General features: G+C 41.7%; 1 protein-coding gene across 1 annotated transcript in view; it reads right to left on the minus strand.

Moving 5' to 3' along the window:
• TFAP2B (transcription factor AP-2 beta) overlaps window positions 1-14,644 on the minus strand; it is a 78,019-nt gene that overhangs the window by 28,852 nt on the left and 34,523 nt on the right. Inside the window, exon 5 of the mRNA XM_042445174.1 lies at window positions 4,803-4,912. Within this exon, the coding sequence (XP_042301108.1) occupies window positions 4,803-4,912 (110 nt within the window). The remainder of the gene's footprint in view (window positions 1-4,802; window positions 4,913-14,644) is intronic.

Here is a 14,644-nt window from a genome sequence, read left to right on the forward strand (position 1 = left end):
GGCTTACTGAATCAGATATACTATATCCGCAGCTTACCTTCATTACCAAGTGGTAATTTTATCAAAGAAGAGATAAGGTTTGTCTTGCATGACTTCTTTCTCTGAAAGCCGTGTTGAATTTTTGTGATTATAGCATTGTTTCTAGATGTTCACAGACTCTCTGTTTAATATATGCTCTAGAATCTTTCCTGTATGATGGTCAGACTAACTGGACGATATTGTTGGGATCCCCTTTTTCCCCTTTTGAAGATGGGGACATGTTTTGCCTTCCTCCAGTCTGCTGGGATCTCTCCTGTTCTCCAGGAGTTTTCAAAGATTATTGCCAATGGCTCTGATTTACTTTTGCCAGTTCTTTTAATAGCCTTGGATGTAGTTCATCTGGTCCTGGAGGCTTATATTCATTTAGATTAAGGTATTCCTGTACGATCTCTTTACTTATTCTGTGCTGAAATTCCCCTTTCTGTCCTCTCTCCATTTCCTCAGGTTGCGCACGCTTTTGCCTTTTCTGAGACGGCTGAGGCAAAGAAGGTGTTGAGTAATTCTGCCTTTTCTCTGTCTCTGTTAGCATTTTGCCATCTTCTCCACCAGTGACCTACCATTCCTTCTTTTCCTTTTGCTGTGGACTATCCAAAACAGCCCGTTTTTATTGTTCTTAACCTCTCTAGCAAGCCTGAGTTCATTCTGGTGCTTTGCTTTCTGACTTACCCCTACAAATGCCTGCTATTCTTTGATTCCCGTTTTTGTGGTTTCACTTTTTCCATGCTTATTCTAGTGTTCTGTGTTAAAACTTAGCTCAATTGAAAGTTCTTAGTCATCTGGTTTCTTGAGACACCTCCATTTTTCTTTCTATTGGACTGTTTCAAATGGCCTTCAGTATCTCCTTTTGAGAAACTCCTATCCGTCTTAAACTTCCTTCTTTTAATATTTCTGAAATGGGATCACCCTCAATACTTCTCTTAGTTTACTGAACTGCTCTCCTTAAGTCTAGAATGCATATCACTATGCCTGACTTCTTTCCACTGTATAACAAACTCCAGGAGAACATGGTCCTTCCACCAAGGATCCCACCACTTGCACACCATTAATCAAGTCATCCTTGTTGGTTAGGATCAGATCTAAATAGCTGGCCCCCTTGTTGCTCTTCCACCTTTTGGACCATGAAATTGTCTTCGAGGCAAGTGAGGATTTGCTAGACCTTGAGGATTTGGCTGAGTTTGATTCCAACAAATATCAGGATAGTTGAAGAAGTCACCCATCATACTACATCTCTCCTTTCTGAGTGTGTATTAATGTTTCTAGAAAGACATCATCCAGTTCCGCAGTCTGATTGGGGTCTGTAGTAGACTCCCACCATAACATCCTTGTTGTCCTTCCCCTTTAATTTTTATCCAGATGCTCTCCACTGGGTTTCCAAGATTGATGTCCTGGATTCTTCCACTGGTGTAGTCTCTGACATATAGTGCTATTCCTCCTCCTTTCCTGTTTGGGCCTTTCTTTGAAAAGGTTATATCCCTCTATTTTTCTCATCCAATCATGAGACCTCCCACCAGGGTTTCAGTGATGCCTATTATATTCATATTTGCTTGTTGTAACTGGAGTCGAGTCATCTTGCTTATTTCCCATGCTCTGTACATTAGTGTAGAGACATTGCAGACCCATGGGTCCCTTTTACTTGCTGCTGTGCTAGTTTTTTTGCCTCCCACTGTTGGGGCCTTGCACTTTTTTTCTGTTTCCTCTGTGTCAGTTTGACTATTTCTCCAGCCCTTTTGCCTTCCTTAATTGTCTCCTTTCCCCATGAAACTCGTTAAGCCCTCCTGATCAAATTTGAGACAGTGGCAAGAACTTTCTTCCAACTGGCGTGAGATGCAGCCTGTCCATTTCAAGAAGTCCCTCCTCATGGAACCGCAGCCCATGATGAAGAATCCAAATTGTTCTCAGCGGCCATTGCGGAGCCAGTTGTTCACATCCGTTATTTTCTCTCCCTTCCTGGACCATGCCCTCAACTGGCAGAAAAAGACGAGATGACAAATTTGTGATATTCATTTCTTTCAGCTTCCTACCAGAGCCTCGTAATCCCTTCTGATGTTTGAAGGCGTGTCTTGCCATATCATTGGTTTCCACATGGACCAAAAGGAGGGGTTTGGTCAGTAGGCTTGACCAGTCTTGTCAGCCTCTCTATCACATCACGGATCTTTGCCCCGGGGAGACAACACAATCTTGAGGACATCTGTCAGGCCTACACTGCTTCTGTATCCCTCAGCAAGGAGTCCCCACTACGACCACACACCTCCTCCGGGCTTGCAGCGACTGTTCCCTCTGGTGGAACTCTCAGGCTCCCTGTTCTGTCCCTGAAGTCTGTCCATGCTGCTCTTCTTCGTCCTCCTTGATAAGGAAAGAGCTTTGAATCGATTCTCTAGCTGCAAGCTCCCAGAACAATCCCTTCTTGGCCTACTTTCTGTGGACATTCCTCCAGTGGTCTGCCTCCCGTGTATGTGAAGTGACTTCTCCACCCCAGCAACTTCCTCTGGGTGGTATTCGTCCAAGATCGTTTGTTCTGTTGTGTCCAGGAAAACCTCTTGCTCCTTAATATGCTGAAGTGTAGCTACTCTGACTCCAACTGCTGTACTTTGTCCTCCAAGAGTGCTACCAACTTGCACTGGTGCGTTGATTCTCCACTTCTGTAGGCTAGAAGACAAACATCCCACAAGTGTTGCATGTCACTGCTGCAGTAGTCCCTCGGTGTCCATATTGTGAAAGTCTTTAGTAATCACATGAAACAGGACTGTCGGCTTCTCTTTAAAAAATCCTCTGATCAACACCAAGGTTGAGGCCTGATAAACTGTCCTTTTCACAAGTCTCTTGGCAGCGAGCTCAATCTACTGGGAGGATAACTTTAACGGGATGTCCTGGCTGCTAGCTAGTACTTAAGGGCAAGTTTTGACTACAGGTTTGCTCCTCACCTGCTGCCTCTGCTGTAGATTTGTTTTGGATTTTAAAAAAAAAACTCGCGCACCGCTAGGCGCATGGATCTGGAAGTTGTTAAATAGAGCTAGTTGCCTTAGCTCCACCCCACTAGTGACTCAAAGATGTGACTCACAGAAGCTCCACCCCCTCAGCAACTAGCACACTGTCCTAGAGTTTTTTAAAAGAATCATCACCACTCAAAATGGCTGCCCAGCTGCCTTCTCTCTCCTCCTCTCTCTTGCAGGAACCTCCATGGGAGGGCACAAGATTAATGATTTAATTTTGTTAAGAGTGTATATTTACCAACAAAGCCAGAGAGGGATGGTTGAAGGACTTTCTACTCCCTATGCCAAAAATGTTGGCTGGCTTTAGGTACTATTTTCCTGAACTTGGGTGGCGGTCAGGAGGGATTATCTACTATCCCTAGGGCCTGAACAGACAGGTCAAAATAAAGCTGCTTCTGGTCACTTTGGAGGTATGCTGTTTAAATGATGAATGTGGTCCTAAGATGCTGGAAGCTGTGCCAAGCCACACTCCAGTTTTAAGGACTGGAGTGCAGCTTTGGCGCCGCTTCTGACCTGTTAAAATGCCTGTGTCATTTAAACAGCATATCCCAAAGTGACCTGAGCAGCTTTATTTTGACCTGTCTGTTCAGGCCCTTAGACCCCACAATAGCTTGGACAGGCCCTGTTTGGGTCCTTACAATCTGTGGTTTCTAGAGCCAAAATTATCAGTTGCAATTTAGTTGCTCCTCCCATCTTCATATTCAATCCATTTTCTTAACCTGATTTCTAATGTAAGGATCCTTGCATTTCCTTGTACTCCTGTTCGCTTTGGTAAAGAATGGCCTGCAGATCCTTATTGGTGGTCAGGGGCAGATCTAGGCCCTTACTGGTTTGTATCTTGGGTTGCAGAGAGAAAGCATCTGTGGCTCAAGCCTACTTCTGTATAGCAAGAGCAAGTACATTTCTTATAATGCTTATCAGTGCACTTAAGCACTCCTAAGTGGTTACAAGTGGTAAGCATTGCCTCCAACAATTTCTGATCTATTTTAGTGACCTCGGAGGATGCAAGCCTGAGTCAAGCTTGAGCCCTTTTGCTGGTATTGAACTGAGTTTGGTTTTGGAGTGAGTGGGCTGCAGTACAGGCGTTTAACCACTGCGCCACCCAGGGCTTTGAAATGTTTTTAAAATGTTTTTAAAACAACTTCCTTACCCCGAGGCTCTTTAACTGGAAAACCCACACACCACACCTTGCCAGATCCTGACAGGGTATCTGCGCCATCATATTAGGATGATGGTGATTTTTTTTGTGGTTCATTTTAACCAGTTTCTCTGAGATGCCAGACGGATGCTGGCGAAACGTCAGGAAGAAACTTTTCTGGAACATTGCCACATAGCCCGAAAAACCCACAAAAAACTATGGATGCCAGCCCTGAAAGCCTTCGACTTTACATTTTAGGACCCTTTCATAGAATGACTGAACCTGAAGCTTTATTGTGCACAAGGCGTAGACCGGAGCATGGGTTAGGATAAATGCCACTAGTACTCGACTCCCTCAGGATTAGAGGTAGGAGATGCACCTTAAGAAGCTGCCACAAAACTAGTTGAGGTCAGATTGGGGATAAGGCCTTCTGTTTGTTTAATGTCTTGGCTTCTGGCTACTTCTGCTCTGAAAGGCTCTTTTATGCCACTGCAGCAAGATTTCAATCAATCCACTAAACTCTGCAAAATGTCAAAATTACTCTCTCCTGCTTAAGAAAAGCCAGGGGACTAGGGGAGGGGGGGGTTGAGAAGGGAAAAAACGAAAGGGAAAGAGAGTTTGCTACCTTCCACCACGGGAGGTGAGTAAAGTGACATTTGCTGCTTTGCGCCTGCCGGCTGGTAAATTCAAACCAATTTTTTCTAGTCTCTCTCGCAACGATCTGCCCCCGTTTTTCGATTTGGCTCTGCAACGGCAAGAAAAGGGTTACCTCCAAAGCTGCCAAAGTGGGCTGAGAAGGGGAAGGAAATCATAGAGACCGTGCCCTCCTGGCAATGAGGGCATGCCTTTGAAAACCCTTCAGAGGTAGGTGCCACTTTCCGAATCTCAGCACCAATTGGCACTCCAAGTGTTTTGGGGACATACTTTATAGATAGAAAAAAGAGACCCAAACTGAAAGAACCTCATTTCTTAAACATATTGCCTCCTATTAAAATCACTTGATTTCATAGCTACATCAAGATGGAGAGAGATCCAGTCCAACCCCCCTGCCATGCAGGAAATCTCAATCAAAGCATCCCCGACAGATAGCTATCAAGCCTCTGCTTAAAATCCTCCAAGGAAGAGAATCCACCTCTGAGGGAATTTGTTTCACTGTAGAACAGCCCTTACTGTCAGGAAGTTCCTCTAATGTTGAGGTGGAATCTCTTTTCCTGGAGCTTGTATCCCTTTTTCTGGGTCCTGTTCTCTGGAGCAGCGAGAAAACAAGCTTGCTCACTTCCCAAGTGGCACCCCTTCAAATATTTATACAGGGCTATCATATCACCTCTTAACTTCTCTTCTCCAGGCGAAACACACCCAGCTCCCTAAGTCTTTCCTCATAGGCATGGTTTCCAGGCCCTTCCCCATTTTCGTGGCACTCCTTTGCACAGTCTCCAATTTTTCAACTCCTTTTTGAATTGTAGTGCCCAGAACTGGACACAGTATTTCAGGTGAGGCCTGACCAAGTCAACTAATCTTTAAAGGTTTTATGTAACTGAGCTACTGACTAAAGGACTGCAGCCTACTATTCATGATTTGATGCTAACAAGCCAATTTACAATAACAAAGAAAATCTCACATAGAATCATAGAATCATAGAGTTGAAGAGACTGCAAGGCCATCCAGTCCAACCCCTGCCATGCCGGAAATCTCAATTAAGCATACCCGACAGATGGACATCCAGCCTTTGTTTAAAGACCTCCAAAGAAGGAGACTCCACTACACTCGGGACTTGTTCCACTGTCAGCAGCTCTTACGTCGGAAGTTCTTTTCTAATGTTGAGGTGGAATCTCTTTTCCTGTAGTTTGCATCCATTGCTCTGGGTCTAGTCTTGGGCAGCAGAAAAACAAGTTGCTCCCTCCTCAATATGACACCCCTTCAAATATTTAAACAGGGCTGTCATATAACCTCTTTAACCTTCTCTTCTCCAGGCTGAACATCCCAGCTCCTTAAGTTGTTCCTCATAGGACATGGTTTCCAGACCCTTCACCATTACAAATCCATGTAACAGTTACTTTGTTCTAGCTACATTTACAAGTTGTTTGCAAGAATGTCATGGGAAACTTGTCCAAGGCCTTACTAAAATCAAGATATACTATATCCACGCATTCCTTCTTCTACAAGCTGGTAATTTTATCAAAGAAAGGATCAATTTTCTGGCATGACTTGTTCTCTGAAACCCATGTTGATTTTTTGTGATTTGGCATTGCCTTCTAGATCTTCACAGACTCTCTGTTTAATGATCTGCTCCAGAATCTTTCCTTGTATTCATGGCAGACTAACTGGACAATAATTGTTAGGATCCTCTTTTTTCCCTTTTGAAGATGGGAACAATGTTTGCCCTCCTCCAGTCTGCTGGATCTCTCCTGTTCTCCAGGAGTTCTCAAAGATTATTGCCAATGGTTTGATATTACTTTTGCTAGTTCTTTAATAGCCTTGGATGTAGTTTCATCTGGTCCTGGAGACTATATTCATTTAGATTAACCAGATATTTCTGTTATATCTCTTTACTTATTCTGTGCTGAAATTCCCCTATTCTGTCCTCTGCTCCATTATCCTCAGGTGAGCACCCTTTTCCTTTTCTGAGAAGACTGGGCAAAGAAAGTGTTGAGTAATTCTGCCTTTCTCTGTTTCTGTTAGCATTTTGCCATCTTCTCCACACAGTGGCGCCTACTATTTCTTCCTTCTCCCTTTTGCTGCAGACATATCCAAAAAAGCCCTTTTTATTGTTTTAACCTCTCTAGCAAGTGAGTTCATTCTGTGCTTTAGTTTTCTGACTTTACCCTACAGGTGCTGCTATTGTCTGATTCCTCTTGGTGATTTCCCCCTTTTTCCATTCTTATCCATGTTCTGTTTAAAACTTAGCTCAATTGAAAGTTCCTTAGTCATTCCGGGTTCTGAGACACCCTCCCATTTTCTTTCTCATTGGAACTGTTTCAAATTGTGCCTTCCGTATCTCCTTTAAGAAACTCCTATCCGTCTTAAACTCCTTCTCTTTTATATTTCTGAAATGGGATCCCCCTCATACTTCTCTTAGTTTACTGAATCTGTCCTTAAGTCTAGGATGATATCTGACTATGCCGCTTTTTCCACTGTATAACAAACTCCAGGAGACATGGTCACTTCCACCTAAGGACCCCACCCTGCACACATTAATCAAGTCATCCTTGTTGGTTAGGATCAGATCAAAATAGCTGACCCCCTTGTTGCCTCTTCCACCTTTTGGACCATGAAATTGTCTTCCGGCAAGTGGGAATTTGTCAGACCTTGGGATTTTGCTGAGTTGACTCCAGAAATACAGGAGTTGAAGTCCCTCACTACTATCTCTCCTTTCTGAGGTGTGTTTAGAAAGGTATCATCCATTCCTCCATCTGACTTGGGTGCTGTAGTAGACGCCTTTTATTTTTTCCAGATGCCTCCACTTGGTTTCCAGGATTGATGTCCGATCTCTTCATTGGTGTAAATGTCCCTGACATATAAGGCTATTCCTCCTATTGTGTTGTAAACATGTTGTTTAGGATTTCCCTTCTTCCCTGTTAAAGCAAGGAATGTAGCTCATCCTTGCATGGACTCACACACTAATTTCATAGGCTAGGTAGATCTTACCATCTTTCACCATGAAAGAGGCATACTTGCAAACGGCACACCTCTGTCCTTTTCTTTACTTACACTTCTGTTTCTGCGTTACTTATAAGTTTTTACCAGTGAGAGGAAACCAACCATTAAATCCTGAAAACCTTAAATATGAAACCAACACTGCGTGATCCATGCCCCTCCTTAAAGTGATCTCTTGGTCACTAGGTCCACCTCCATACTGAAAGCTGTGGCTGAACATCCAAAAATAGAGATGACCACATTCAATCCACCCAGAAGCCTAACAGAGATGCAAGGAAGCTGCCTACTCGCAGTAAATGGAAGCACATGTGTGCATGCTGAACGCAACCTCCATCCAGGGTAGGCTATCCTACTGAACTGAGGCTTCAGACCCGGAGAAAAACCCTGCTAGGTCAGCTAAAGGCCTATCAAGCCAGCACCCTGTTCTGCATAGTGGCCACTCCAGGTCCAGATATTTAGGGGAAAGTACCAAATATGATACTCAGAAAATACTCACATTTGCTCACATTTACTAGAAGCTGAATACCATCACTAGAAGCCAGTGCTTAGAGCTTCTAATACTAAGGTTTATGTAGATTGGGGTAGATAAATCATTATTTGTCTTATCATCTGTAGATTTATCTATCCTTGCTCCCTTTAAGGCATCTAAAATGATGGTCATCACTACATCTGGTGGCAGTGAAGAATTCTACAGTTTAAAGATGTGACTGGTGAAGAATTCTTTTCCAAGTATGGAAAACAGAGAGTTACACAATATTCCAAATGGATTTCTGACATTTTGTTTTGATGCCTCCCCAATGATTCTTAGCATGGTGTTTGCCTTTTTTCACAGCTACCACAACACTGCTTCAGTGTTTTCAATGACGGCCCACCATGACCCCAAGATCTCATTCTTCTCAATCATCACCAGCTAAGCATTGTTGTAGCTGTGTGCCTTCAAGTCATTCAATTTATGTTGACTCCAGGTGAACCAATCATATTTTTTTTCCTAGGGCTGAGAGAGTGTGAGTCACCAAGGTCACCTAGGAGGTTTTCATGGCCAAGAAGTGAATCAATCCCAGTCACCAAAATCCTAGTCCTATGGTCATACCACTACCTCACTCTGGCTCTAGTTAAGCTATCAATGTATCAATTGGATATTTACTCCCATATGCTTTACTCTAACATTTTGTTATATTAACTTGTGTATTTTGTTGCCATTTAGCCAGTATGGAGGAGACTGTTTAGACCACTTTGAAATCCGTTTTTTGCCATTCAGGTCATCCATTAAAAAATTGCCACCTGACTGCTGATTCCTGTTCTAAAATCATTGCATTCTCTCTCCCTTCCTCAGATAGCTAGGATTTGCCTGCATGCAAACCCTACTGTCTTCCCTCTTTAAAACATCTATTTGGTCTTGTGGAGGATCACAGGATAATAAATACCGTTGTATTGTTAAAAACACATGTGTGATTCAGCTAACTTCTTTTAGGAAGTTTCTCACACAAAGGGAGTCTCTTGCTGCTTCTGGTTATCCCATCTCCCACTCTATCAACTTTCTCCGAAAGAGGGTGGATAAGATTTCTTCTTTCACTGGACTATTTATTAGATAGATTCTTGTGCACATTGAGACTAACTGAAAGAAACCGCACACATGAGCTTTCGCAGACTTCAGGCAGTCCTCAAAATGCTCACAGATTGTCTATGTTTGCTTCTACAGGCTATCTTTTATTCATTAGATAGGTTAGGATGTAGCCTCTGTTCATAGGTAGATTCAAGCCATTAGTAAAGTTTTGTTTTTAAACTACAAGCTATTTGTTTGTCTTTGAATCAGCCTCACTCCTTAGGAAGCATTGCTGAAGACAGTTTCTGCTGCTCTGCTCATTGAAAACCTAGACCCTAACAGAGTTGTCTTTGATATTTTTGATATTGTGATATTTTTGTTTCCTTTACAAAGACGGAAGCCTTAGGAAACTTGAATCCCCAATATTTTTTGATTATGAGGCTCCAGAGTATTTTGTTTTAAACGTGCTTCTTCTCGTGGCTGCCACAAAGTCTTTACTACTGAAACAACAGATGATGGCTTCTGCTAATCCTGACCCCCCACAATGACCACTGAAATATTAAAAGGCACAAATTATAAAACATGGTCATGGAAAATGCAACTTTACTTGGATACAATGGGATTATTTAAAACAGTGAATGGGCAGAGGCCCCCAGAAGCAGGAAAACAACAACAATTTGATGAAAATGCAGAAAAAGCAGCTGATTATATTTGCCTATCTATAGATCCCAGCATTTTCAAGGTTTGACCAATGGAAAAGAAATATGAGATAAACAGTAGAAAATATTTGATTCTCGAAATACGGCTAAACAAACAGCTCCCATGATAAAACTTGTTAACACAAAGTTGTCTCATCCTCAATTTTTGAATCACCATATCAATGGCTTTATGACAGCTTTGTCTGGAGTAACATCACTTGGGGACTCTTTCCCAGAACATGCAAAACCTGGACTATTTTTGGCTAGCCTTCCAAAACATTACTCTCCAATAATTAATGCTCTGCAAATTAAAGCAGATGTTCCTTTGCAAGATGCTATTGCTTAAATTATTGAATTTCAAAATAGGCAGAATTTGATGGAAGGCAGCTATGGCTCTATACAGACAGGCCAAAATAAAGCTGCTTCAGGTCACTTTGGAGGTATGGTGTTTCAATTATGTATGCGTCCTAAGAGTCTGGAAGCTGCACCAAAGCTGAACTCCAGTGCTTAGGACTGGAGCATGGCTTTGGTGCGGCTTCTGGACTCTTAGGACACATGTATCATTTAACCAGCATACCTCCAAAGTGATTCCAAGCAGCTTTATTTTGGCCTGTATGTATCAGGCCTATGATGCAAAAGCCGCAGAGAATTAGACCAACTTGTTAAGGGACGTTTGCATATCAAAGCCTCTTCTTCTCCCAGAACAAATGGACACAAGGTTAATAAGGCAAAGCCAAGAGCAGAGCAGGAAAAAACCACATGTGAAGAAAGTCAGTTTTAAGAAAGTCAATCTTTCGATCATGTTGATATTGGTTTGATTTATGAACAAGTATTCAAATTGCTGGAGGTAAATATAAATTTGCAGCAACTGTGCATTACTTTAACAACAAAGAATGGTTTGTGGATTTTGATACAAATGTAGCTTTTCCTGTTTATCTTGCCAATGGTCAAGAGGTTTTTGCTCAGGGAAAAGGGACTGTTATTTTGCAAACAACTTGGTCCTGACAAGATAAGGACCTTACAAATCCCTGATGCCTATAATGTGGCAGATTTAGAAGCCTCCTTTTACAGTGTGCAAACCACAACATCAAGAGGCAACTGTGTCAGTTTCAGAGAGCAATCCTGCTTTAGTTTTCATGACAAAAACTTGATTTTTAAAGTGGATTTGGGATCTCATGGCTGTTATCAAATGCAGATTTTGCATTCATCTGCAAACAGTGTGACTCAATGTAATCACAAGGACTGTTCAGTTTTATGGCATTGCAGATTTGCTCATCAAAGTGTAGAAAATATTAAGAGACTGGCCAATCAAGAGCTTGCAAGAGACTTTAACTCCAAAGCATGCTCCAACAATGAAAAGTGTGTAGAATGCTTGAAAGCAAAGGCCACTAGAGCTCCACACCCTTCAGTTACTGAGAGACAATAACCCACCAAGCCTCTGGATCTTCTACCTGCTAATCTTTGTGGACCAATAAATAAAACATTTGCAGGTGGAAACTCTTAATTTATTACTATTATTGATGATTTCAGCAAGTATACATATACTTACTTTCTCAGAGAGAAGAGTCTCTGCTATCTCCTTGAGAGTTCTGTTCATTCTTTCTGCCACACCATCAGAAAGAAGAGTCAAGCTTTTCAAAAATTCAAAGAGTACTTTAATTGAGTATCTAATAATCTGGCTATAAACCAAATTGCCTGCGCACAGACAACGGCACTGAATTTGTCAATTCTGAATTTGATGATTTTTTTGAAAAACCATGGCATTGAGCATCAGACCACACAGGTTTATTCCCCAGAACAGAATGGTGTGGCAGAAAGAATGAACAGAACTCTCAAGGAGATGGCAGTCACTATGCTTTTGGAGGCCAGTATGACTAAATGCTATTGGTGCGAAGCCATCATTACTGCTACATACCTGTGTAACCGACTCCCAACTAAATTCAAAGCTGTGACCCCATTTCAGTTATGGCCTAAACTGAAACATCTGAAAGTTTTTGGAAGCAAAGCATATACGTACAATCCCCAACAGAAAAGAGACAAACTTGACTGCAGAAATGAAGATGGAATTTTTCTTGGTTATGCTAGAATTGGTTACAGAATTCTAAATCCAGATGGGCACACAATGAAATTAATAAGTGCTGTTTATGTTGACGAAAGACCTAAATCTAATCCAAACCAAGATGTCTATCCAGATTTATTTTCAGTGGAAGAAGACTCCCACCAGCAACCAGAACATGTGGAGTCTTTTCATCCTCTAGAGGTCTTACATCTAGAAGGGGCTACACTTGCAGTGGAACAGCCTAATGATGAGGAACCAGATGATGTGCAAGAAGTGGAGCCAGGTATCCAAGTCCAGATGAGAAGGTCAGAATGCTCCAAAAGAGGTGTGCCACCTGACAGATTCTCTTATCAAGCCACAGAGGAAGGGATTCCAAAAACCTCTGACTGGAAAAAGATCAAGGGACTGCCAAAGACAGATTCTGAGTAGAGGATGCAAGCTGCCAATGAGGAGATGCAGTCTTTATATAGAAACAAGACATGGGCTTTGTCTGAACTGCCAGAAGAAAAAAGGGCAATTGGCTGTAGATGGGTCTTTACCATAAAGCAAGATGTAGAAAGGGGGGAATCAAAGATACAAAACAAGACTTGTGGTTAATGGCTACAGTCAGCAATATGGTGAAGACCATAATGAGACCTTTGCCAGAGTAGTCACACACACAACCATTAGAACTCTCCTAGCTGTTGCACCCTACAAGAAAATGAATGTTCAACATCTGGACGTACAAACAGCTTTTTTTAATGGCAATCTCTCTGAACACCTATAAATGGAAGAGCCTCCAGAATTCCTAGTTCCAGGAAAAGAACATCTTGAATGCAAATTACAAAAGACCATTTATGGTTTGAAACAGGCTGCCAGAACATGGAGTGAGAAACTGAACCAGTATTCACTCCAGACACTGTTGACAAATGTGTATACAAGAGATTCAGAAATAATAAATAAACTTATTTCTCAAGTTATGTTGATGATCTGATCCTGTGCAATGAAGACAAAGCAGATACTGAAGAGATAATCCAGAATCTCAAGAAAGAGATTGATATCAAGAATTTGGGAGATATCTCACACTATCTTGGAGTACAACTAAAAAGAAGAAGTGATAGAAGTTTCTTCCTTAATCAAAAACAGAAGATTCTGGATCTTCTGGACTGTCTTGGCCTGAAAGATGCAAATGTTATGCCAACTCCAATGGAAGTGGGATTATTAAAGGACACTAAGGAATCTGAACCTTTGAGGAATGGAGACAAGTAGAGAATTGCAGTTGGAAAACTCCTATATATAACCAGTTTCACCAGATCCGATACTGCAAATGCTGTTGGTATCTTATGCAGAATGGTCAACTCTCCAACTGAAAGAGATTTCACTGCAGTGAAGAGAGTTGCTGGATACTTGAAAGGAACTTCAAATCACAAACTGATGCTGCCAGCCTGTGACCATCCACAACTGGTTGCCTACACAGATGCAGACTGGGCTGCAGACCTGGAAGACAGAAAATCAACCAGTGGAAACCTGATCTTCTATGGTGGAGGAGCTGTAAGTTGGACAAGTAAGAAGCAATCCACAATTCCAGAATCTTCTACTGGTGCTGAGTGTATTTGAGCAAAGGCAGCATGTGAGGAAATGAAATGGTTGCACAATTTACTTCTGGACTTGGGGATAACAGAGCCCAAACGAACCATTTTGATGCAAGATAATCAAGGCTGCATGAAGATTTCTGAAAGTTAGAAACCACTCAAGAAGAATATTGATATTGCCATCCACAAGGTGCAAGAAATGAGTCAAAATAGACATTTTTTTAGTTAGAATACGGCATCACTGAAGTGATGGTTGCAGACATCCTTACTAAGCCTCAACCAAGATATTAGTTCCAGAGACTAAGTGAAGGGGTGAAGATCTTTGATGCTGGTCCAAGAGAATGAGAAGGGGATTATTGGAAAATCATTACATTCTTTCTCCCCATCCTCAAATATATAGGATTTGCCCTCCATGCAAACTCCACTGTCTTCCCTGTTTAAAACATGCCATTTGGTCTTGGTGAATCACAGGGGTAATAAATACCACAAATCATGTGATGCAACTAACTTCCTTTAAGAAGTTTTCTCATACAAAGAGATTCTCCTGCTACTCTCCAGATCTCTGATCTCCCTACTCTATCAACTTTCTTCCAAAAGATGGTGAGATAAAGATTTCTTCTTTTACCTGGACTATTCATTAGATAGGTTAGGATGCAGCCTCTATGCATATGTAGATTCAAGCCATTAGTAAAGTTTTGTTGTTAAACTACAAGCTATTTGTGTTGTCTTTGAGTCAGCCTCAGTCCTTAGGAAGCATTGCTGAAGACAGTTTCTGCTGCTCTGCTGATTGAAAATCTAAACCCTAACAGGGTTGTCTTTGATATTTTTGATATTTTGATGTTTTTGTTTCTTTAACAAAGACTGAAGCCTTAGGAAACTTGAATCCCCAACAATTACTAAACTCCAAATCATTTAAAAACAAATTTTTAAAAGAAGAAGAAAAGTCTTGTTC

The sequence above is a fragment of the Sceloporus undulatus genome, chromosome 1 (genome assembly GCF_019175285.1).
Source record: "Sceloporus undulatus isolate JIND9_A2432 ecotype Alabama chromosome 1, SceUnd_v1.1, whole genome shotgun sequence".
In the NCBI taxonomy this organism is placed as follows: domain Eukaryota; kingdom Metazoa; phylum Chordata; class Lepidosauria; order Squamata; family Phrynosomatidae; genus Sceloporus; species Sceloporus undulatus.